Consider the following 17,428-nt stretch of genomic DNA (forward strand, 5'->3'; position numbering starts at 1 on the left):
GTCACCAGAGAATATTTGGTTGTGGACATCATTAATGTGTGTACACAAAAGCCACACCCATCTTGTTTTTAATATCTGTGTTCTCCAATACATGACTTCTAGAAAATGGTCTTAAAACGGGACACACTGCTCTATTTGGTCCTATCGTTAAAGCTGCTCAGGAAACAGTTTCCCTGTCCCATGAAAATATTTGTGATTTCAAAGAATTTCCCCTTCTGCATCAAGTTGAAACAGAGACCTTGCAACTCGTGAGAGAAACAGCCAGCCAGCCCAGAATAGTCCATTGGTTAGGGCACTCATCTGGGAGATAGGAGACCTGGGTTCAAGTCCCTGCTCCAGTTTAGGCAGAACAGGGATTTAAATTAAGGTACCTTACATCCCAGCTGAGTACCCCCATTACTTAGGGTAGTGGTTCTTCTGGTATGGTCAATCTCTTTCTGACCAGAGATTCCATCCTGGGCCATTGAAACTGAGGCTCTTCAAGAAAAGTTTGTTTAAACTAAGCAGCATTTTCTGACCCAAAAAAAGTATTGTCCCCCTCCCAGCCCCAAAAGTTATCCTAACTAGTGCACTATTTCCAGTGCTTTTGGGTCTCTGATCTTCTGCCATATTCTGCATAGTACCGACACTTACTTGTGTGTTCTTTAGTGATTTTTCCTGCTTGGTTGCATAATTGGGTCTTTTTACAGTAATAAAGCTTATTCCAACCATTCTCTTTCACTTGAACTTTTCATATTGAATTCTTTTCTGTCTTCCCTCTGCCACAGACTCTCTCTCCAAATCAGATACATAACAGGGCTTGAGGGTATAAGGCAAACTATTGTATGTTTAAATCTTTGCTTCATGATCTTGTATACTAGTACAGGACATAATTTTATTAACCTTTCATCATCTCATCAGTTATTGCCATTCACTCAGGCTGAGGGTGGAGCATGGGAAAGACTTGTGATAATTTTAAAATGTCCATACAATAAAAAATGAACACTGAAATGTAAATACAACTTAAGATAATAACTCATTCAAATGGCTTTAGAAGAAGGAATTAATATGACACACAAAAATCCAGTAAACGAGAACTTCATAAATAGTGCCTGTGTCAAAAGTTAGCAGCAACTGGAAGTTTTTCTTTAAAAACAAAAGGTAACTTCAGGTGCTACCCCTGTCCTTAGAACTCCTGACAACTTTTGTGGTTTCACATTTTTCTATTTACATTTAAATAAATAACACACACACACACACACACACACACACACACGAAAAAACAATCTAGCTATCCACAAAGTGCTATCAAATGAAATAAACTGAAACAATTTCCTTCTTTAATATTTCAGCACTCGTACTCTTAAAGCTAGCTTTTATGAATAGAAGGTGCAAAATACTTTTTAGGAATATTAAAATTGTAGGCTTCAAAAAGGCTGGTCAGCAATGTTGTCTGTCTTGATTGCAGTTAGACTCTATGGACCAAATTTTATCCTAGAGGTGTATTCATCTGTCAGCAAGTCCTGGTATCCGATATGCCAAGATGACTGGAATGATAACTATGGAAAGATAGCTTGTAGAGACATGGGATATAATGTGTAAGTATAACAATCTATTTATGAAAGATGTACAGCTAACACAGTTGTTTCATTACGTTTTTCTAAGAATGGACGCGTGCAGCAAAAGATCAGTTACTGCTTTTTCTGTTGCCAATTCAAGTTTCATGAATAGAAAACAGTCCCAATTTTTTAAAAAAATCAATAGGTGTTGCTGAATCAAAGTGACATTTCTGCAAAAACATGTAATGCATATGCCATATACAACAGTTGTAGGATGTGTTTGTGCAACAATACAGATGGCACATACAGTGCTTAGGATCTCTTGAACCGAAAGTGCTGTCTGAACTTAAAATCTTATCCAAACCTATTCATTGTGATCAATATTATATAGAAAGCCCTGACCTATGGAGGACACTGAAGGTTTTATAATGCTCTTTCACAAGAGCATTGACATTTAACCACAGCATCTGGACCAATTCCAAGCACAATAACTTATTTTTATCTACCTGAAATACTCTGTAGATATAATTACCTGTGCTGCTAATGTTGGCGGTGGGAGGGAAAGACTCCCAAATGCTGATTGGCTGATGTTGCTACATTTCCATCCATGAGGTGGTGGGAATGATTAGTCTGTGCAGAACTTGGCGATCTTCACCATGAAAAAGTGTTAGATGAAAACAAGGTCTTATTTGACTGTAAAAGTAGACTCAGAGAATAGTCACTTAGAAACTAAAATTTAATTCTGCCACAGTACAGTCCCTTTGTGGTTCTTATGATATAGTATTCTATAATATTATTGTTCATGTTCTAAGCTTTAGACTGGTGGAAAGTTTTGCATTACTAAAAGGAACTTTCTGATAGGATTTGAAATATCTGAGTTTCTTATTCATGTTTTGTTTTGTACAGAGATACTTATTACTATAGTCAAGGAATAGCAAATGAAAGAGGCTCTACAAGCTTTATGAGGTTGAACACAAGTGCTGGGAACATAGACCTATACAAAAAATTGTATCACAGGTATTTTATATTTCATAAAAAATATTTTTTTTAAATATTGTCTAGTTTTAACTGTTGGAAGCAAGGTGGCTCCATTATAATGCAAACCCTTTTAATTGGAATCATTATTAGAGCTGGACAAAATTTTTTGCATAAAGCTTATGTCAGCAAAACATGCAGATTGGGGGACAATGAAATATTTCACAAGTTCTTGTAGATTTTGCCAAATTGTTTTGTGTAGAAAGAGGAGGGGAGAGGAAAAAAAAGCCAGAAAATCAAAACACTTGTATTTTTTTTTTTTTTTTGGTTTGAAATGACCTTTGCTTCAAAATTTCCTTGAAACAAAAATAAACTAATTGTTTTAAAGATGGTCAAAATCCAAATGAAAACATTTGTTTCGGGTCAAACAAAACATTTAATTGGATCCCCAAACAATTTTTTGACCCCCCCCCCCCCCCCGAAATGCCAGTACACCAAAAAAATCCATTATTCACCTTGCTTTAGTTTTTTGTTTTTTTTTTAAATGGGGGAAGAGAAGTTCCTGTGGCTGATCATAACTGCTGTTCATTATATTAAATCCATGACTTTCAAATAATTTCTGGCACTGTCTCTTTAAGTTATTTTTCAATTTCAAGCTTAATAAAGCTTGATTTCTTGAGGATACTGATTTTTCCCTCTTTCATTCAATCCTATTTTTTGCACACCATCCAAAAACTGTTCCAGGGGAAACTCACAATGTTAGTTACTATATGAAAATTTGGGTTGATAGTGATAACAACCATAAAGTATTAAATGACCCACAATATTAATTATTTTGGTATCACATTTTTAGAGTCCTTTGAATATGCATGTAACAGGAAATGCAGAGTTAAAAGGACACCTTCTATAGTGGCAGACCCCAAGTTAAATTACTTTACTAAAATATGTATGTTCTCAATTCACTTCCCCGGTATCTGGGCAGCTACACTTAGAAAAATTCTGCAATTCCCTCCCCTTTTTATTTTTTTAAATATTGCTACATGAAAGATCGAGAGCCACCCGCCAACCCTTGACTAATAGGGATAAGTGTGTTCACACCTCTCTTCCACTGTCTTCACCTCAGTCTTCATTGTACTGATGTGCAATGTGCCTCGCAGTTCTATGTTTCTGCCGGTTACAACCAGAGCTGCATGCTTCCCACTAATGCTCCCACTGTGAATCGAAGAAACAGAAGTGAAGGCATGTGAGCACTGGCAGGGCAGTCAAAAAGAATGAGTGGGGGAAAGAGTGAGATCTCTAGGATTCCTGAGCCGGAAAGAGACAAGTATGGTTGGATGGAGGGCACAGTGTGTTGCTGAGTCTGGTATTGCCTATGACTGCAATTTGCTAAATGGAGTCTTTATGTGCACTAGTAAAGACTAACTGTGTGCTGATTTATTTTAGTGACTCTTGTACATTGGGAACAGTGGTGTCTCTGCGGTGCATAAGTAAGTATTTCTATTTCTTTAGAGGAATATAACTTTTTAATTTGTCTGTGCTTCCAGTGATTGTCTAGAAATCAGCTGTGCAAGGGTTCTGTATGTTGAAGCACATTTTATTCTGATGGGATAGATGTCTTGATTGTAGTTCAAGTGCAGATTCCGGGGGGAGGAGGGAGAGGGAAGGAGAAGGAGAAGGAAAGAGGGCTAGCAGATTGGGGGAGAGTTAGGGGAGACAAGCAGGATGTTAGATCCCAAATTTTCTTTGGCTAACTGTATAGTTGCTGTCTTTATCAGATCCCTTGAATAATCTGTCTAAGATTTAATTATATAGAAATTGCCATATAAAAATCAGACCAGTAGGCCATTTAATCCAGAATCCTGTTTTGACTGTGACCAGTATCAAATGTTTTAGAGGAAAGGCCAAGAAATACTGTAATGGGCCATTGAGGAATAACCTGTCATATTGTACATTTTTTCATAATCCCTGACAGTTAGTGAAGCATTTATCCCTTCTAATTTTTCTTACTCCTGTCTGTGGATGTTCTCATTTTCCATAGTAATATTTATTCTCCGTGGCTCAGAGGGGAGAAAAGCTCTCTCCTCAGTTCTGCTTATGTCTAAGTGTAGTTTCCCCCCACGTTATGGTAAAGTACCTTGTTTTAAATAAATAAGGGACATTTTATTATATAGTTTTTGAAGGACATTCTGCCATCCTGGCAAATATCTAGGAACAGATTCTTGTATCTATAGTAATAATACCTCACATACCTATTAAGTCTTTATATATTGTATTATTATACAAATTGTTTGTTAGGGTTGTCTACAATAGAGGGAACTGAACATGATGACCCAGGAGATCCTTTCCAGGCCTATGTTCCTATATTTATCCCTACCGTTATACATAGAATCCAGAATGATCAGAATATGATGATGTCTGGCTTTTCAGCCTACATCTATGAATGTGGGAGCTCTTCTTTCTTTCTTGTGTGAAGTATAGTACAAGAGTACTAGCATGTGTGACAGGGTGGAGCTATGCAGTTCTTCTCACTCTACCCCAATCATCACCTTTCTATCAGTTCTTATAAGTAATCATGCATCCACCCTCTCCACACCCTTCTCCAAGTTTGATGGAAAGAAAGGTGGAATGATGAGATGACTGACTGTGGATGTGGGGAAAGCGGTGGATGTGATATACCTTGACTTTAGCAAAGCTTTTGATATGGTCTCCCACAGTATTCTTATCAACAAGTTAAAGAAATGTAGGTTGGATGAATGGACTATAAGATGGATAGAAAGCTGGCTAGATCATTGGGCTCAACGGGTAGTGATCAACGGCTCAATGTCTAGTTGGCAACTGGTAACAAGCAGAGTGTCCCAGGGGTCGGTACTGGGGCCGGTTTTGTTCAACATCCTCATTAATGATTTGGAAGATGGGGTGGATTGCACCCTCAGGAAGTTTGCAGATGACACTAAGCTGTGGGGAGTGGTATATACACTGGAGGGCAGGGATAGGATACAGAGTGACCTAGACAAATTAGTGAATTGGGCCAACAGAAATCTGATGGGGTTCAACAAGGACAAGTGCAGAGTCCTGCACTTAGGACGGAAGAATCCCATGCACTGCTACAGACTGGGGACTGACTGGCTAGGCAGCAGTTCGGCAGAGAAGGACCTGGGGGTTACAGTGAACAAGAAGCTGGATATGAGTCAACAGTGTGCCCTTATTGCCAAGAAGGCTAACAGCATATTGGGCTGTATTAGTAGGAGCATTGCCAGCAGATTGAGGGAAGTGATTATTCTCCTCTATTCAGCACTGCAGAGGCCTCATTTTGAGAACTGTGTCCAGTTTTGGGCCCCCCATTACAGAAAGGATGTGGACAAATTGGAGCGAGTCCACCGGAGGGCAACAAAAATGATTAGGGGACTGTAGAACATGACTTATGAAGAGAGGCTGAGGGAACTAGGCTTGTTTAGTCTGCAGAAAAGAAGAATGGGGGGGGATTTGATAGCAGCCTTTAGTTACCTGAAAGGGGGTTCCAGGGAGGATAGAACTAAGCTGTTTTCAGTAGTAATAGATGACAGAACTAGGAGCAATGGTCTCAAGTTGCAGTGGGGGAGGTCTAGGTTGGATATTAGGAAAAACATTTTCAATAGGAGAGTGGTAAAGCACTGGAATGGGTTACCTGGGAGATGGTGGAATCTCGATCCTTATACATTTTTAAGCTGCAGCTTGACAAAGCTTTGGCTGGGATGATTTAGCTGAGGTTAGTCCTGCTTTGAGCAGGGGGTTGGACTAGATGACCTCCTGAGGTCCCTTCCAACTCTAATCTTTTATGATTCCATGAATGAAAAATTAAGCTAGTCCCACATCATTTTGTTAGAGGAGTAACCTGGCGACTTCTCTTCATGAGTGTGATTTTTAAGGATGCAACTTGGAGACCAAGTACCTTTGAGGGAAAGAGAGGGGAAATCTCTGAACTGTCATGTTTTCTCTTGGCAAGCAGAAAGCAACAGCTTATATAGGCGTACATCCCAAAACCGTTCTGAATGTAGAGGGTCAATAATCCTACATACTGGGGGTATCCTTTACGGGTTTGTTTGTCTTCCAGTTGAAACTTGGGTGATTAAAAGGAACCATCCTTTCATTTCCCATCCAAGGACCAGCATCTGCCTACTACAGTTTGTACTGCAAGAGCAGTGTGAGTGAGAATTGGGCTTTTAGTATGGACCCATGAGATTGTGAGAGTGCTGATCCTGACTAATTTAGACAACCTGGCAGACAATTTAAAAAGCTACCACATAGCTCACTGAGATTGTAGAGAAACTATACATATGTCATCTATGCTGATATCACTGTAAGGCCTGGTCTACACTTACCATGAAATTTGGTGGCAGTAACTCCTCTTCTATGCAGCATCTTCACTGTGCTGTGCCGATGGGAAATGTGTTCCCGTCAACACAGCGCTATGCCACTTGAGGGGGTGGTTTTAACACATCGACTTCCGGATCGATTGAGCGGGTCTTCACTGACCGCTCAATCGATCCGGATAGATCAATCTGATGGCAGAGACTTTGCCACCATCAGTGAAGATGTACCCTGAGTCTACATCCCCCTCTGGTGGGGTGGACCATGTAAGGAAGGTTATGAGTCTGCTACTGCCTCTGATCCTCAATTCAAGTAGCAGAGGCTTATGGTTTCAGAGCCAAAGGTGTTGGATTCAGTCTCCCCAAAGACCCAGCTAGCTGGTCACGACACATTTTTGTTGATAAACTGCATTTAAAATCTTCAGCCTCCGGAGTTCCTGTTCTCCAGCTTGTTAACTGGTGGTGGTTTTCTAAATGGAAAAATCCCTACATAATTTTGAATTATCGTTCTCCTGAGACTTGAAGCCAATAGTAGTTGAAAACAACCTCTCTGACACCCCCGTCTTTGTGAATTTTTTTAGGGTGCGGCTCATCCAGTAAAAAAGTGAATGTTATGGGCAGAATTGTGGGCGGAAGTGTCGCAGCGCAGAAGGAGTGGCCATGGCAGGTCAGCCTTCAAATCGAAGGCTCTCATGTATGTGGAGGCTCCATTATCACCCCTGAATGGATAGTGACAGCAGCTCACTGTGTAGAAGGGTAAGTCCTAAGCAACTGCAATTGGTTCTGTCAATTGGTTCCTGAAGGCGAGGGAATTCTGGTATTGCACAACATATGTGGCTGGGTATAGATTTTTGGGAGGGTGGACATACTGACTTCAGGTTGTAGGGAAAGTTAAACATAAGATAACTCTTTCTGGATTTCAAACTGAATTGATCTTTTTTTTCCCCCCTTGTGTGTGCACATCTTGCACTGGTTGCATGTGCACATGGGGAGGTGTGCGGTGGAGAGACTATTTGGTTGTATGGTCTATGGTATTCTAACTTCATACCATTTTAACCCTGTTAAAGGAAAATCACTTTGTAAAAGGGTAGTTGGAAATGTGCTGTCTGCTTTCAATGAGAAGCCTCTGTTTCCATTCATATCATGGGTGGGGTCTGGCCCATTTTAAAATGAATGAATGAATTAGTATATAGCACAGGGATGCAGATACACTGGAAGATACAGAGGACTTTGGGTAATTATGCTGATTATTTAGGGAACAAAAACCTACTCCAGAAAGAACAGAGCTAATTCCAGTTAAAACCATTCACAAGACTGGCTAAACTGGCCTTTCAACATATTTCATTTAAAAAAAAGCTTTATCATCGTCATCATCACAACTGAAAATGCATGTAGTTTTGTCTGGATCAGCACTGCAGTTCGTTTTAGTTCATACAACCTTTCCCTTAAATCCTCTTAGTAGCTCAGCACTAACTATTAAACACAACACTGGCCCATACTGGATATTCACGCTGTAAAAACCTGTAATTGTCTGTTGTCTTTCCCATCTTGTTCTGAGGGCTAGAGCCACAAAGAGGACTAAAGCTCAGAGTTGCAATGCCTACATTTAGGTGCTCTGCCCCTAGTGGAATCCTCAGGACCTAGGTTCCCTATGCAATGGATGGGAGCATTAGGTACCTAAGAATGAGATCCACACAAAAGCAGCAAGCTGAATGGGGAGCTGCGTAAGCTAGCCAGTAGGAAATAGTAAGGAGAGGGGTGGGTGCTGACCCCTGCCTCTATGAGGGACTTCAGTGCCTAACTTTGGGTCTGAGGAAAGCATCTATCTCCACTTGGAATTCACATCTGAAAACCTTACCTTGGAGTTAGGGCTGACCTGGCTTAGGAGCCTCTCTGTGATGGTGATTCTTTATATTCAGTAGCGCAGTGATCAGAGCATTCACCCAGAGTGTTGGGGACTGGGTTCAAATCCTCCTTCTGCCTGATAGGGAGAAGGGATTTGAACCCAGGTCTCCCAACTCCCAGGTGAAGTCCCTAGCCACTGTACTGTTGGGTAAAGTGATCACCATCTCCTCTGGCTGGGTTTTGTGTGGAGCCCAGCCAGTAAACATGTTCTATGGTGACCTCAGAACAAACCTACTGGACTGAACTTTGAAGGTGAAGTAGGTGGAGAATGCCTAGTCTGTGAATCCCGTTGGGATTTAGGTGTGAGTTAGGTGCCGAGATGCTCAGTGGTGTCAGGACTGAGGTGACAGTGTGCATGCCCACTGTCAAAATTTGGGTGCCTAGGGAGTTTAAGGCACCTACAGCTTTCGGTGGCTGCTGAGTGGGAATTTTGAGGATCTGACATGAAAACACAGGAATGGCTCTACTGGGTCAGACTAATGGTCCATCTAGCCCAGTATCCTGTTTTCCAACAGTGGCCAGTGCCTGGTGCTTCAGAGGGAATGAACAGAACAGGGCAATTTATTGAGTGATCCATCCCCTGTCATGCAGTCCCAGTTTCTAGCAGTCAGAGCAAGGGTTGCATCCCTGACCATCCTGGCTAATAGCCATTGATGGACCTATCCTCCATGAACTTCTCTAATTCTTTTTTGAACCCAGTTATACTTTTGGCCTTCACAACATCCTCTGGCAACAAATTCCAGACGTTTGCTGTGTGTTGTGCGAAAAAGTACTTCATCGGGTTTTTTTAAACCTCCTACCTATTACTTTCATTGGGTTACCCTTAGAAATAACGCTTCCTTATTCACTTTCTTCACCCCATTCATGATTTTACAGACCACTATCATATCCCCCCTCAGTCATCTCTTTTCCAAGCTTAACACTCCCAATCTTTTTAATCTCTTCTCTTATGGAAACTGTTCCACACCCCAATCTATTTTGTTGCCCTTCTCTGTACTTTTTCCAGTTCTAATGTATCTTTTTTTAGATGGAGCGGCCAGAACTGCACTCAGTATTCAAGGTGTCGGTGTACTGTGGTTTTTTGTAGCGGCATTATGATATTTTCTGTCTTAATATCTATCCAATTTCTAATGATTCCTAACAGTGTTAGCTTTTTTGACTGCCGCTGCACATTGAGCAGGTGTTTTCAGAGAACTATCCGCAATGACTCCAAGATCTTTTTCTTGAGTGATAACAGTTAATTTAGACCCCATAATTTTGTATGTATAGTTGGGATTATGTTTTCCAATGTGTATTACTTTGCATTTATTAACATTGAATTTCATCTGCCATTTTCTTGCCCAATCACCCATTTTTGAGAGATCCCTTTGTAACTCTTCACAGTCTGCTTTTAACTATTCTTGGGTAATTTTAAACTTTGCTACCTCACTTATTTACTAAAATGTTGAACAGCACTGGTCCCTGCTAGTTATGTCTCTTCACTGTGAAAAATGACCATTTATTCCTACCCTTTGTTTCCTGTCTTTTAACCAGTTACTGATCCATGAGAGGACCTTCCCTCTTATCCCATGACTGCTTACTTTGCTTAAGAGCCTTTGATAAGGGACCTTGTCAAAGGCTTTCTGAAAGTCCAAGTACATTCTATCCACTGGATCTCCCTTGTCCACATGTTTGTTGACACCCTCCAAGAATTCTGATAGATTGGTTAGACATGATTTCCCTTTACAGAAGATGTATGGGCTATTCCCTCACAGATCATGTTCATCTGTATTTGAAAATTTTGTTCTTTACTATAGTTTCAACCAAGTTGCCTGAGGCTGAAGTTAGGGTTACCAGCCTGCAATTGCCAGGATCACCTGTGGGGTCTTTAAAAAAAAATCAGTGTCACTTAGCTATCCACAAATCATTTGGTACAGGGGCTGATTTAAGTGATAGGTTACATACCGTAGTTATTAGTTCTGCAATTTCTTATTTGAGTTCCTTCAGAACTCTTGGATGAATGCCATCTGCTCCTGCTGACTTTTACAGTTTCATTTATCAGTTTTTTTGTTCCAAAATCACCTCTATTGATATCTCAATCAGGGACAGTTCCTCAGGTTTGTCACCTAAAAAGAATAGCTCAGATGTAGGCATCTCCCTTACATCCCCTGCAATGAAGAAAGGCGTAAAGAGTCTATTCAGCTTCTCTGCAATGGCCTTGTCTTCGTTGAATGCTCTTTTAGCATCTTGATTGTTCAGTGATTCCACTGATTGTTTGGCAAGCTTCCTGCTTCTGATGTACTTAGAAATTTTTACTGTTAGTTTTTTTTTCTTTAGTTATTTGCTCTTCCAATTCTTTTTTTGGCCTGCCTAATTATACTTGACTTGTTAGAGTTTATGATCCTCCCTATTTTCCTCAATAGGATTTGACTTTCAATTTTTAAAGGATGTCTTTTTGTCTCTAACTGCCTCTTTTACTCTGTTGATTAGCCATGATGGTGTTTGTTTGGTTCTCTTACTGTGTTTATTATTTGTAATTGGGGTATACATATAGTATGAGCCTCTGTTACGGTGTTTTTAAAAAGTTTCCATGCAACTTGCAGGCATTTCTGTCTTGTGACTTGATTCTTTTTAATTTGCCTTTAACTAGCTTCCCCATTTTTGTGTACTTCCCTATTTGAAGTTAAATTCTACTGTGATGGGTTTCTTTAGTATTTTTCCCCCTACATGAATGTTAAATTAGCAACCATAATGTAATTCATTACCAAGTGGTTCCGCTATAGTCACCTCTTGGACCAGATCCTGTGTGCCACTTAGAACTAAATCAAGAATTCCCTCCCTCCCTCATGGGTTTGAGGACAAGCTGCTCTAAGAAGTAGTCATGAATGGTGTCTAGAAATTTTATTTCTGCATCCTGTCCTCAGGTGACACGTACCCTGTCAATTTGGGATTAGTTGACATCCCCCATTATTAATTGCGCTTTCTGGTTTTGTAGCCTCTTTAATTTCCCAGAGCATTTCACAATCACCTCCTGGGCAAGTGGTCAGCAGTATATTCTAGCTGCTATACTCTTATTGTTCAAGCATAGAATTTCTACCCACAGAGATTCTGTGGTACAGTTTGATTCATTTAAAATTGGTACTATATTTGACTCTATGCTTTCTTTCACATATAGTGTCACTCCCCCACCAGCATGCCCTACTTGTTATTCCTGTATATTTTGTACCCTGGTATTACCATGTCCCATTGATTATCATTGTTCTACCAAACTTCTGTGATGCCTATTATATCAATATCTTCATTTAATACTAGGCAGTCAAGTTAACCCATTTTAGTATTTAGACTTCTTGAATTTGTATACAAGCACTTGTAAAATTTATCATCATATGATAGTCTGCCTTCATGTGATGCAGTTGAATGGGACTCTTTCATTTGGCTGTTTCTCTTTAGTTCCTGTTTGTATTTTATCAACTTCTATCCTCTCCTCTTTACTAGGATATAGAGTATCATCTTTAATGAATCCTCCCCTAAGGGCCGTCTCTGTCTGAATCCTGTGCTCCTTTGCACCTGTCGGCTTTCCCTCAGACCTTAGTTTCAAAAGGGCCTTTTTAATGTTGACCTTTTTAATGTTACATGCTAGCAGTCGGGTCCCCTTTTGGGTTAGGTGGAGTCCGTCTTTCCTGTACAGGCTCCCCCTTTCCCAAAAGGTCCCTCAATTCCTACTAAACCTAAATTCCTCCTCCAAACACCGTGATCTCTTCCACACATCGAGAGCCTGGAGGCATTTCAGAAAATTCTGCCATGGAGGTCCTGGACTTTAATCTCTTTTCTAGTAGCCTAAATTTGGCCTCCAGGATCACTTTCTTCACTTTCTGTATGTCATTGGTAACTTCATGTACCATGGCCACCGACTCCATCCCACTACTGCAGATAAGTCTATTTAGATGTCTTGAGAGGTCCACAACCTTTGCTCCCAGCAGACAATCAGCAACCCCAAATACCTGTATTTCTAATAATTGCATCCCCTCGCTTATTATTACCTGTGTCTTCCTAATAACTGGGGTTTCCTCCTCCAGTACTACATTTTGGTGGTTAGGCCACTAAGTCTCCCTTGTGAATCCCATCACTGTGATCTGCTGCCTTCATTGTCAGTCACCGAAATGGCAACAAGACTTCAAAAGAGTGACTGTCTCTTTCTTATATTGCATGTCTACATCTTCAAATTATGGGCAAAGGTGGAATGTCTGGGCCTGGATTTCTATACACCGTTTCTTCTCTCACTGTCATCTCCATTGTGGACACTAGCTTTCCAAAGATTCATTTCCACATATAGATGAAATGTATTAACACTCTTCATGCAGTTACATTTGGCAACTGATGGGACTGGGAACAATAGCTATCAATTGTTTACCACTCTCTTAGGATATAATAGCTCAGTGCATGTGCTTACTCATTCACAGTGAGAAGTCAATGACATTTGAAATCATTTTGCTGTAGCAGGAGAAGTAGATGGGGCTTCTGCTTCATACAGATGCAAATAGTCTAACCTTATTTTACTCTCTAGAAAGTTTTCCTCTCCGTACTCCTGGACTGTGTACGCTGGGATTCTGACACAAACTGAAACGCGCTACAGAAGTGGATACAGAGTGCAGAAAATAATTTCCCACCCGAATTATGATTCAGATTCTAAAAACAATGACGTTGCCCTTATGAAGTTACAGACACGGCTGAGTTTTACTGGTATGTATTCTGTTGTTGTGTGCTAAAATAAAAAAAACTCAGCTGCAGAAATTGCCCACTCCCTTTTATTTATTTTTTAAATGGTCAGCCACTGAAGAGGAAGGGTTTAGCGCTGCAGACACTTAGAAAACATGGGAAAAATACAAAGCACGGGAAGATATTTTAATAAAGCATAGTCAGCGTGCCAGGATGGAACACTAAACTGCTTCAAAATAGAATCTGTAATAAAACTTTTTTGACTGGGTTCCAGTTTATCAACTATCAGATACAACTATTCAGAGGTGAGCAGGTCTGGCAGGGATGTAATATCAGCACTACCCTCTTCAACATACGCTTAAATGACCTGTTCCAGAGAGGTAGCCGGGTTAGTCTGTTTGTAGCAAAACAGTGAGAGTCCTGGCACCTTAAAGACTAACACATTTGTTTGGACATAAGCTTTCGTGGGCAGAAACCCACTTCACCGGATGCATGAAGTGGAAACTTCAGTTGGTAGGTATATATACACATGCAAGGATGGGTGAGTTACATCAGTGTTTCTCAACCTTTTAAGAAGCAAGTACCCCCTAACTTCGGAAAATTTTAATAAGTACCCCAACACTCAATTTTCCACGGGGTTTTATATTTACAAACTAATGTGAGCCATATGTTGGAAGAAGGGCTGAGTATTCAAGGCTATGATATGAGATGTCAGATCTAGTTTGGGCAGGGTTACCACCTTTACACCAGGTGTGCACAACTCAAGTATGTACCTAGGCTAGAGATGATGTTGGCCAAAGCTAGGAGGCTTTGAGTGGTATGCCAATGCTGGGGAATATAAATTGCCGTACCACATTTTTTGCCATAGATTTGAGAGGAGGAAGGGGTGAGAGAGAGAGAGAGACAGGAAAAGAGGGTAACTGGTAAAATCTGAGGCTGTCATAGATCAGTGAAATTGACAAGTGTTCTGGGCACTGGGCTTTGAGACAGGGAGAGGGGCTGCCACCTGGGCAAGTTGCATGCGGCTGCTGTCTGGCTGCCAGCCTGGGAGGTGGGCGACTGCCACCCAATCCGAGCTGGGGCAAAGGAGGCTTCCGCGCTGGCTGGGACCCAGGGACGTGGGCAGGCGGCTGCTGCCCGTCTTCAAGCTGGGGCGCTGGAGGCTGTCTCTTGGCTTGGAGCTGGGGAGCGGGTGGCTGCCACCCAGCTGCGAGCCCAACTCATGAGATGCAGGAGTCTGCAACCAGGCTCCCACTTGGGAGCTGGGACCCGGTGGGAAGCGGGGGGCTGCTGCCCGCCTCCTCCAGAAGCCAGTGACTGCCGCCTGCCTCCTAGCTGGGAGCTGGGACCTGGCAGGAAGCAGGGGGCTGCCGCCTGCCTTCCCCAGAAGCTGGGGGCCGCCGCCCACCTTCCAGCTCAGAGCTGGGACCTGGCAGGAAGCGGGCGGTTGCCGTGCACCTTCCCCAAAAGCCGGCAGCTGCCTCCTGGCTCTCAGCTGGGACCAGGCAGGAAGCGGGCAGCTGCAGCCCGGCTTCCCAGAACTATGGCAACTGCCGCCTGCCTCCCAGCTGGGAGCTGGGATCCAAAGGGAAGCAAGGGGCTGCTGCCGCCTCCACCAGAAGTTAGTAGCTACCGCCCGCCTCCCAGCTGGGAGCTGGGACCGGGCGGGAAGCGAGCTGCTGCCACCCGGCTTCCCCAGAAGTTGGCAGCTGCTGTTCGCCTCCCCTTCACTCTGTTTTTCCCCGGGTACCCCCTGCCTGTGTCTCACGTACCGCTGGGGGTACACATACCACAGGTGGAGAAACTATGAGTTACATCACAGTGAGGAGGGCAAGTATTAACGAGGTTAATACAGTCAGGGTGAATGAGGCCATTCACAACAGTTGATGAGAAGGTGTGAATGTCAAAAGAGGGAACATTACTTTTTGTAGTGGACTAGCCACTCCCAGTCTCTATTCAGACCTAGTCTGATGGTGTCAAGTTTGCTTATGAGTTCCAGCTCTGCAGTTTTGCACTGGAGTTTGTTTTTGGAGTATTTTTGTTGAAGTATAGCAACTTTCAAGTCTGTTACTGAGTGTCCAGGGAGATTGAAGTGCTCTCCGACTGGGTTTTGAATGTTACCATTCCTGATGTCTGATTTGTGTCCATTTATTCTTCTGCGTAGAGACAGTCCGGTTTGGCCAATGTACATGGCAGAGGGGCATTGTTGGCACATGATGACGTGTATCACATTAGCAGATGTGCAGGTGAATGAGCTGATGGTGTGGTTAATGTGGTTAGGACCTCTGATGGTGTCACTTGAGTAGTTATGCGGGCAGACTTGGCAATGGGATTTGTTGCAAGGATATGTTTATGGGTTAGTGTTTCTATTGTATGATGTGCAGTTGCTGGTGAGTATTTGCTTCAGGTTGTGGGGCTGTCTGTAAGCGAGGACTGGCCGGCCTCCCAGGGTTTGTGAGAGTGAGGGATTGTTGTCCAGGATAGGATGTAGATCCTTGATGATGTGTTGGAGAGATTTTATTTGGGGGCTGTAGGTAATGGCCAGCGGTGTTCTGTTGTTTTCCTTGTTGGGTCTGTCCTGCAGTAGGTGACTTTTGGATACCATCTGGTTCTGTCAATCTGTTTCTTCACTTCCCTAGATGGGTATTGTAATTTTAAGAATGCTTGATAGAGATCCTGTAAGTGTTTGTCTCTATCTAAGGGATTGGCGCAAATGTGGTTGTATCTTAGGGCTTGACTGTAGACAATGGATTGTGTGGTGTATCCACACCTTCTCAACAACTGTTGTGAACAGCCTCATCCACCCTGACTATATTAACCTCGTGATGTAACTCACCCATCCTTGAATGTGTATATATACCTACCAAACTGAAGTTTCCACTTCATGCATCTGACAAAGTGGGTTTCGGCCCATGAAAGCTTATGCCCAAATACATTTGTTAGTCTTTAAGATGCCACAGAACTCTCGCTGTTTTGTTAAATGACCTGCCAACTCTACTGGAACGTAGGATTCTTAATGAATGAGAAATGAAATCCTTGCTGTGTGTTGATGACCTGGTCATTCTGTTAACTACCCATTCTGTTAATTACCCATAGTGGCCTTCTAGAGAGCCTATACATACAAGGAATATACTGCTGCAGCATACAGGACTTATACATCAAAAGTGACGAGTGATCTTTTTCATGAAAAGAGCAGGAAGATAAGGAAAGACTCTAAATCCAGTGTGCGTGTACCACATAATCCATTCACCAGGGAGCTTCAGACTAGCTGTACCTCCTAGTGTTCTCCCCATCAAAACAGCATACACCATAAAGCACTTGAAAACGAAATACTAAAATCAAACAAGCGTAATCCATTCGTATATAACTAACTCCCAGGCCCAGCTACTAACTTCTGTGCTAGTGGAGCAAATGACTTTGTCCTAAAGTGAATGGTACACAGTGGATCAAGACCTAAAACAATGGCCAGAAAGATGCAAAGCTATTTTAGATCCCTGCAGAGTGTGCAAAACTGAGGTGAGCTCTCTTTGAAATAAAAGATCAGTGGCCAAACTAGAGGTAAAAACTGGAAGACAAAGTGTAGTGCAAACCCAGAGAGAGATGACTGTGGATCCCACATGGCAGAGAGGATGCTCTCTACTCCAGTGCCCCAAATCTGAAGGCATTCAAGAGACTTTTGAAATTACTTGAAGTCCTAAGACTTTCTAATAAGATGCGATGGAGAAAAACAGTGCAAGGAGAAATGACAGAACTAGCATGAAGAAACTCCCCCTGCTGCTGGTGATAGGTAAGTGTCTTGTTCACTAAGAATAGCATGAGCCCTACGTGCTAGGGTGCAAACAAAGGTTTGTTTAACAAATATTTTACCGCTCGAATGCATGCTGTGCATAACCAATTTGGAATCTGTGGAGGAAGCAGCATGTTAATTTCAACAGGACTTTGCACAGAAAGTACACAATGTTCATGTGA

The 17,428-nt window shown here is 42.0% G+C and overlaps 1 protein-coding gene across 4 annotated transcripts in view; it reads left to right on the forward strand.

The window, feature by feature from the left end:
• TMPRSS2 (transmembrane serine protease 2) overlaps window positions 1-17,428 on the forward strand; it is a 45,671-nt gene that overhangs the window by 23,115 nt on the left and 5,128 nt on the right. For all 4 annotated transcript variants that reach the window (XM_067545216.1, XM_067545213.1, XM_067545215.1 and 1 more), the window contains exons 6-10: window positions 1,448-1,577; window positions 2,445-2,555; window positions 3,957-4,000; window positions 7,441-7,615; window positions 13,308-13,483. In XM_067545216.1, the coding sequence (XP_067401317.1) occupies window positions 1,448-1,577; window positions 2,445-2,555; window positions 3,957-4,000; window positions 7,441-7,615; window positions 13,308-13,483 (636 nt within the window). The remainder of the gene's footprint in view (window positions 1-1,447; window positions 1,578-2,444; window positions 2,556-3,956; window positions 4,001-7,440; window positions 7,616-13,307; window positions 13,484-17,428) is intronic.

Source organism: Emydura macquarii, unplaced genomic scaffold, assembly GCF_026122565.2.
Source record: "Emydura macquarii macquarii isolate MOO-44397 ecotype Brisbane River unplaced genomic scaffold, CSIRO-AGI_Emac_v2 contig_1043, whole genome shotgun sequence".
Lineage (NCBI taxonomy): Eukaryota > Metazoa > Chordata > Testudines > Chelidae > Emydura > Emydura macquarii.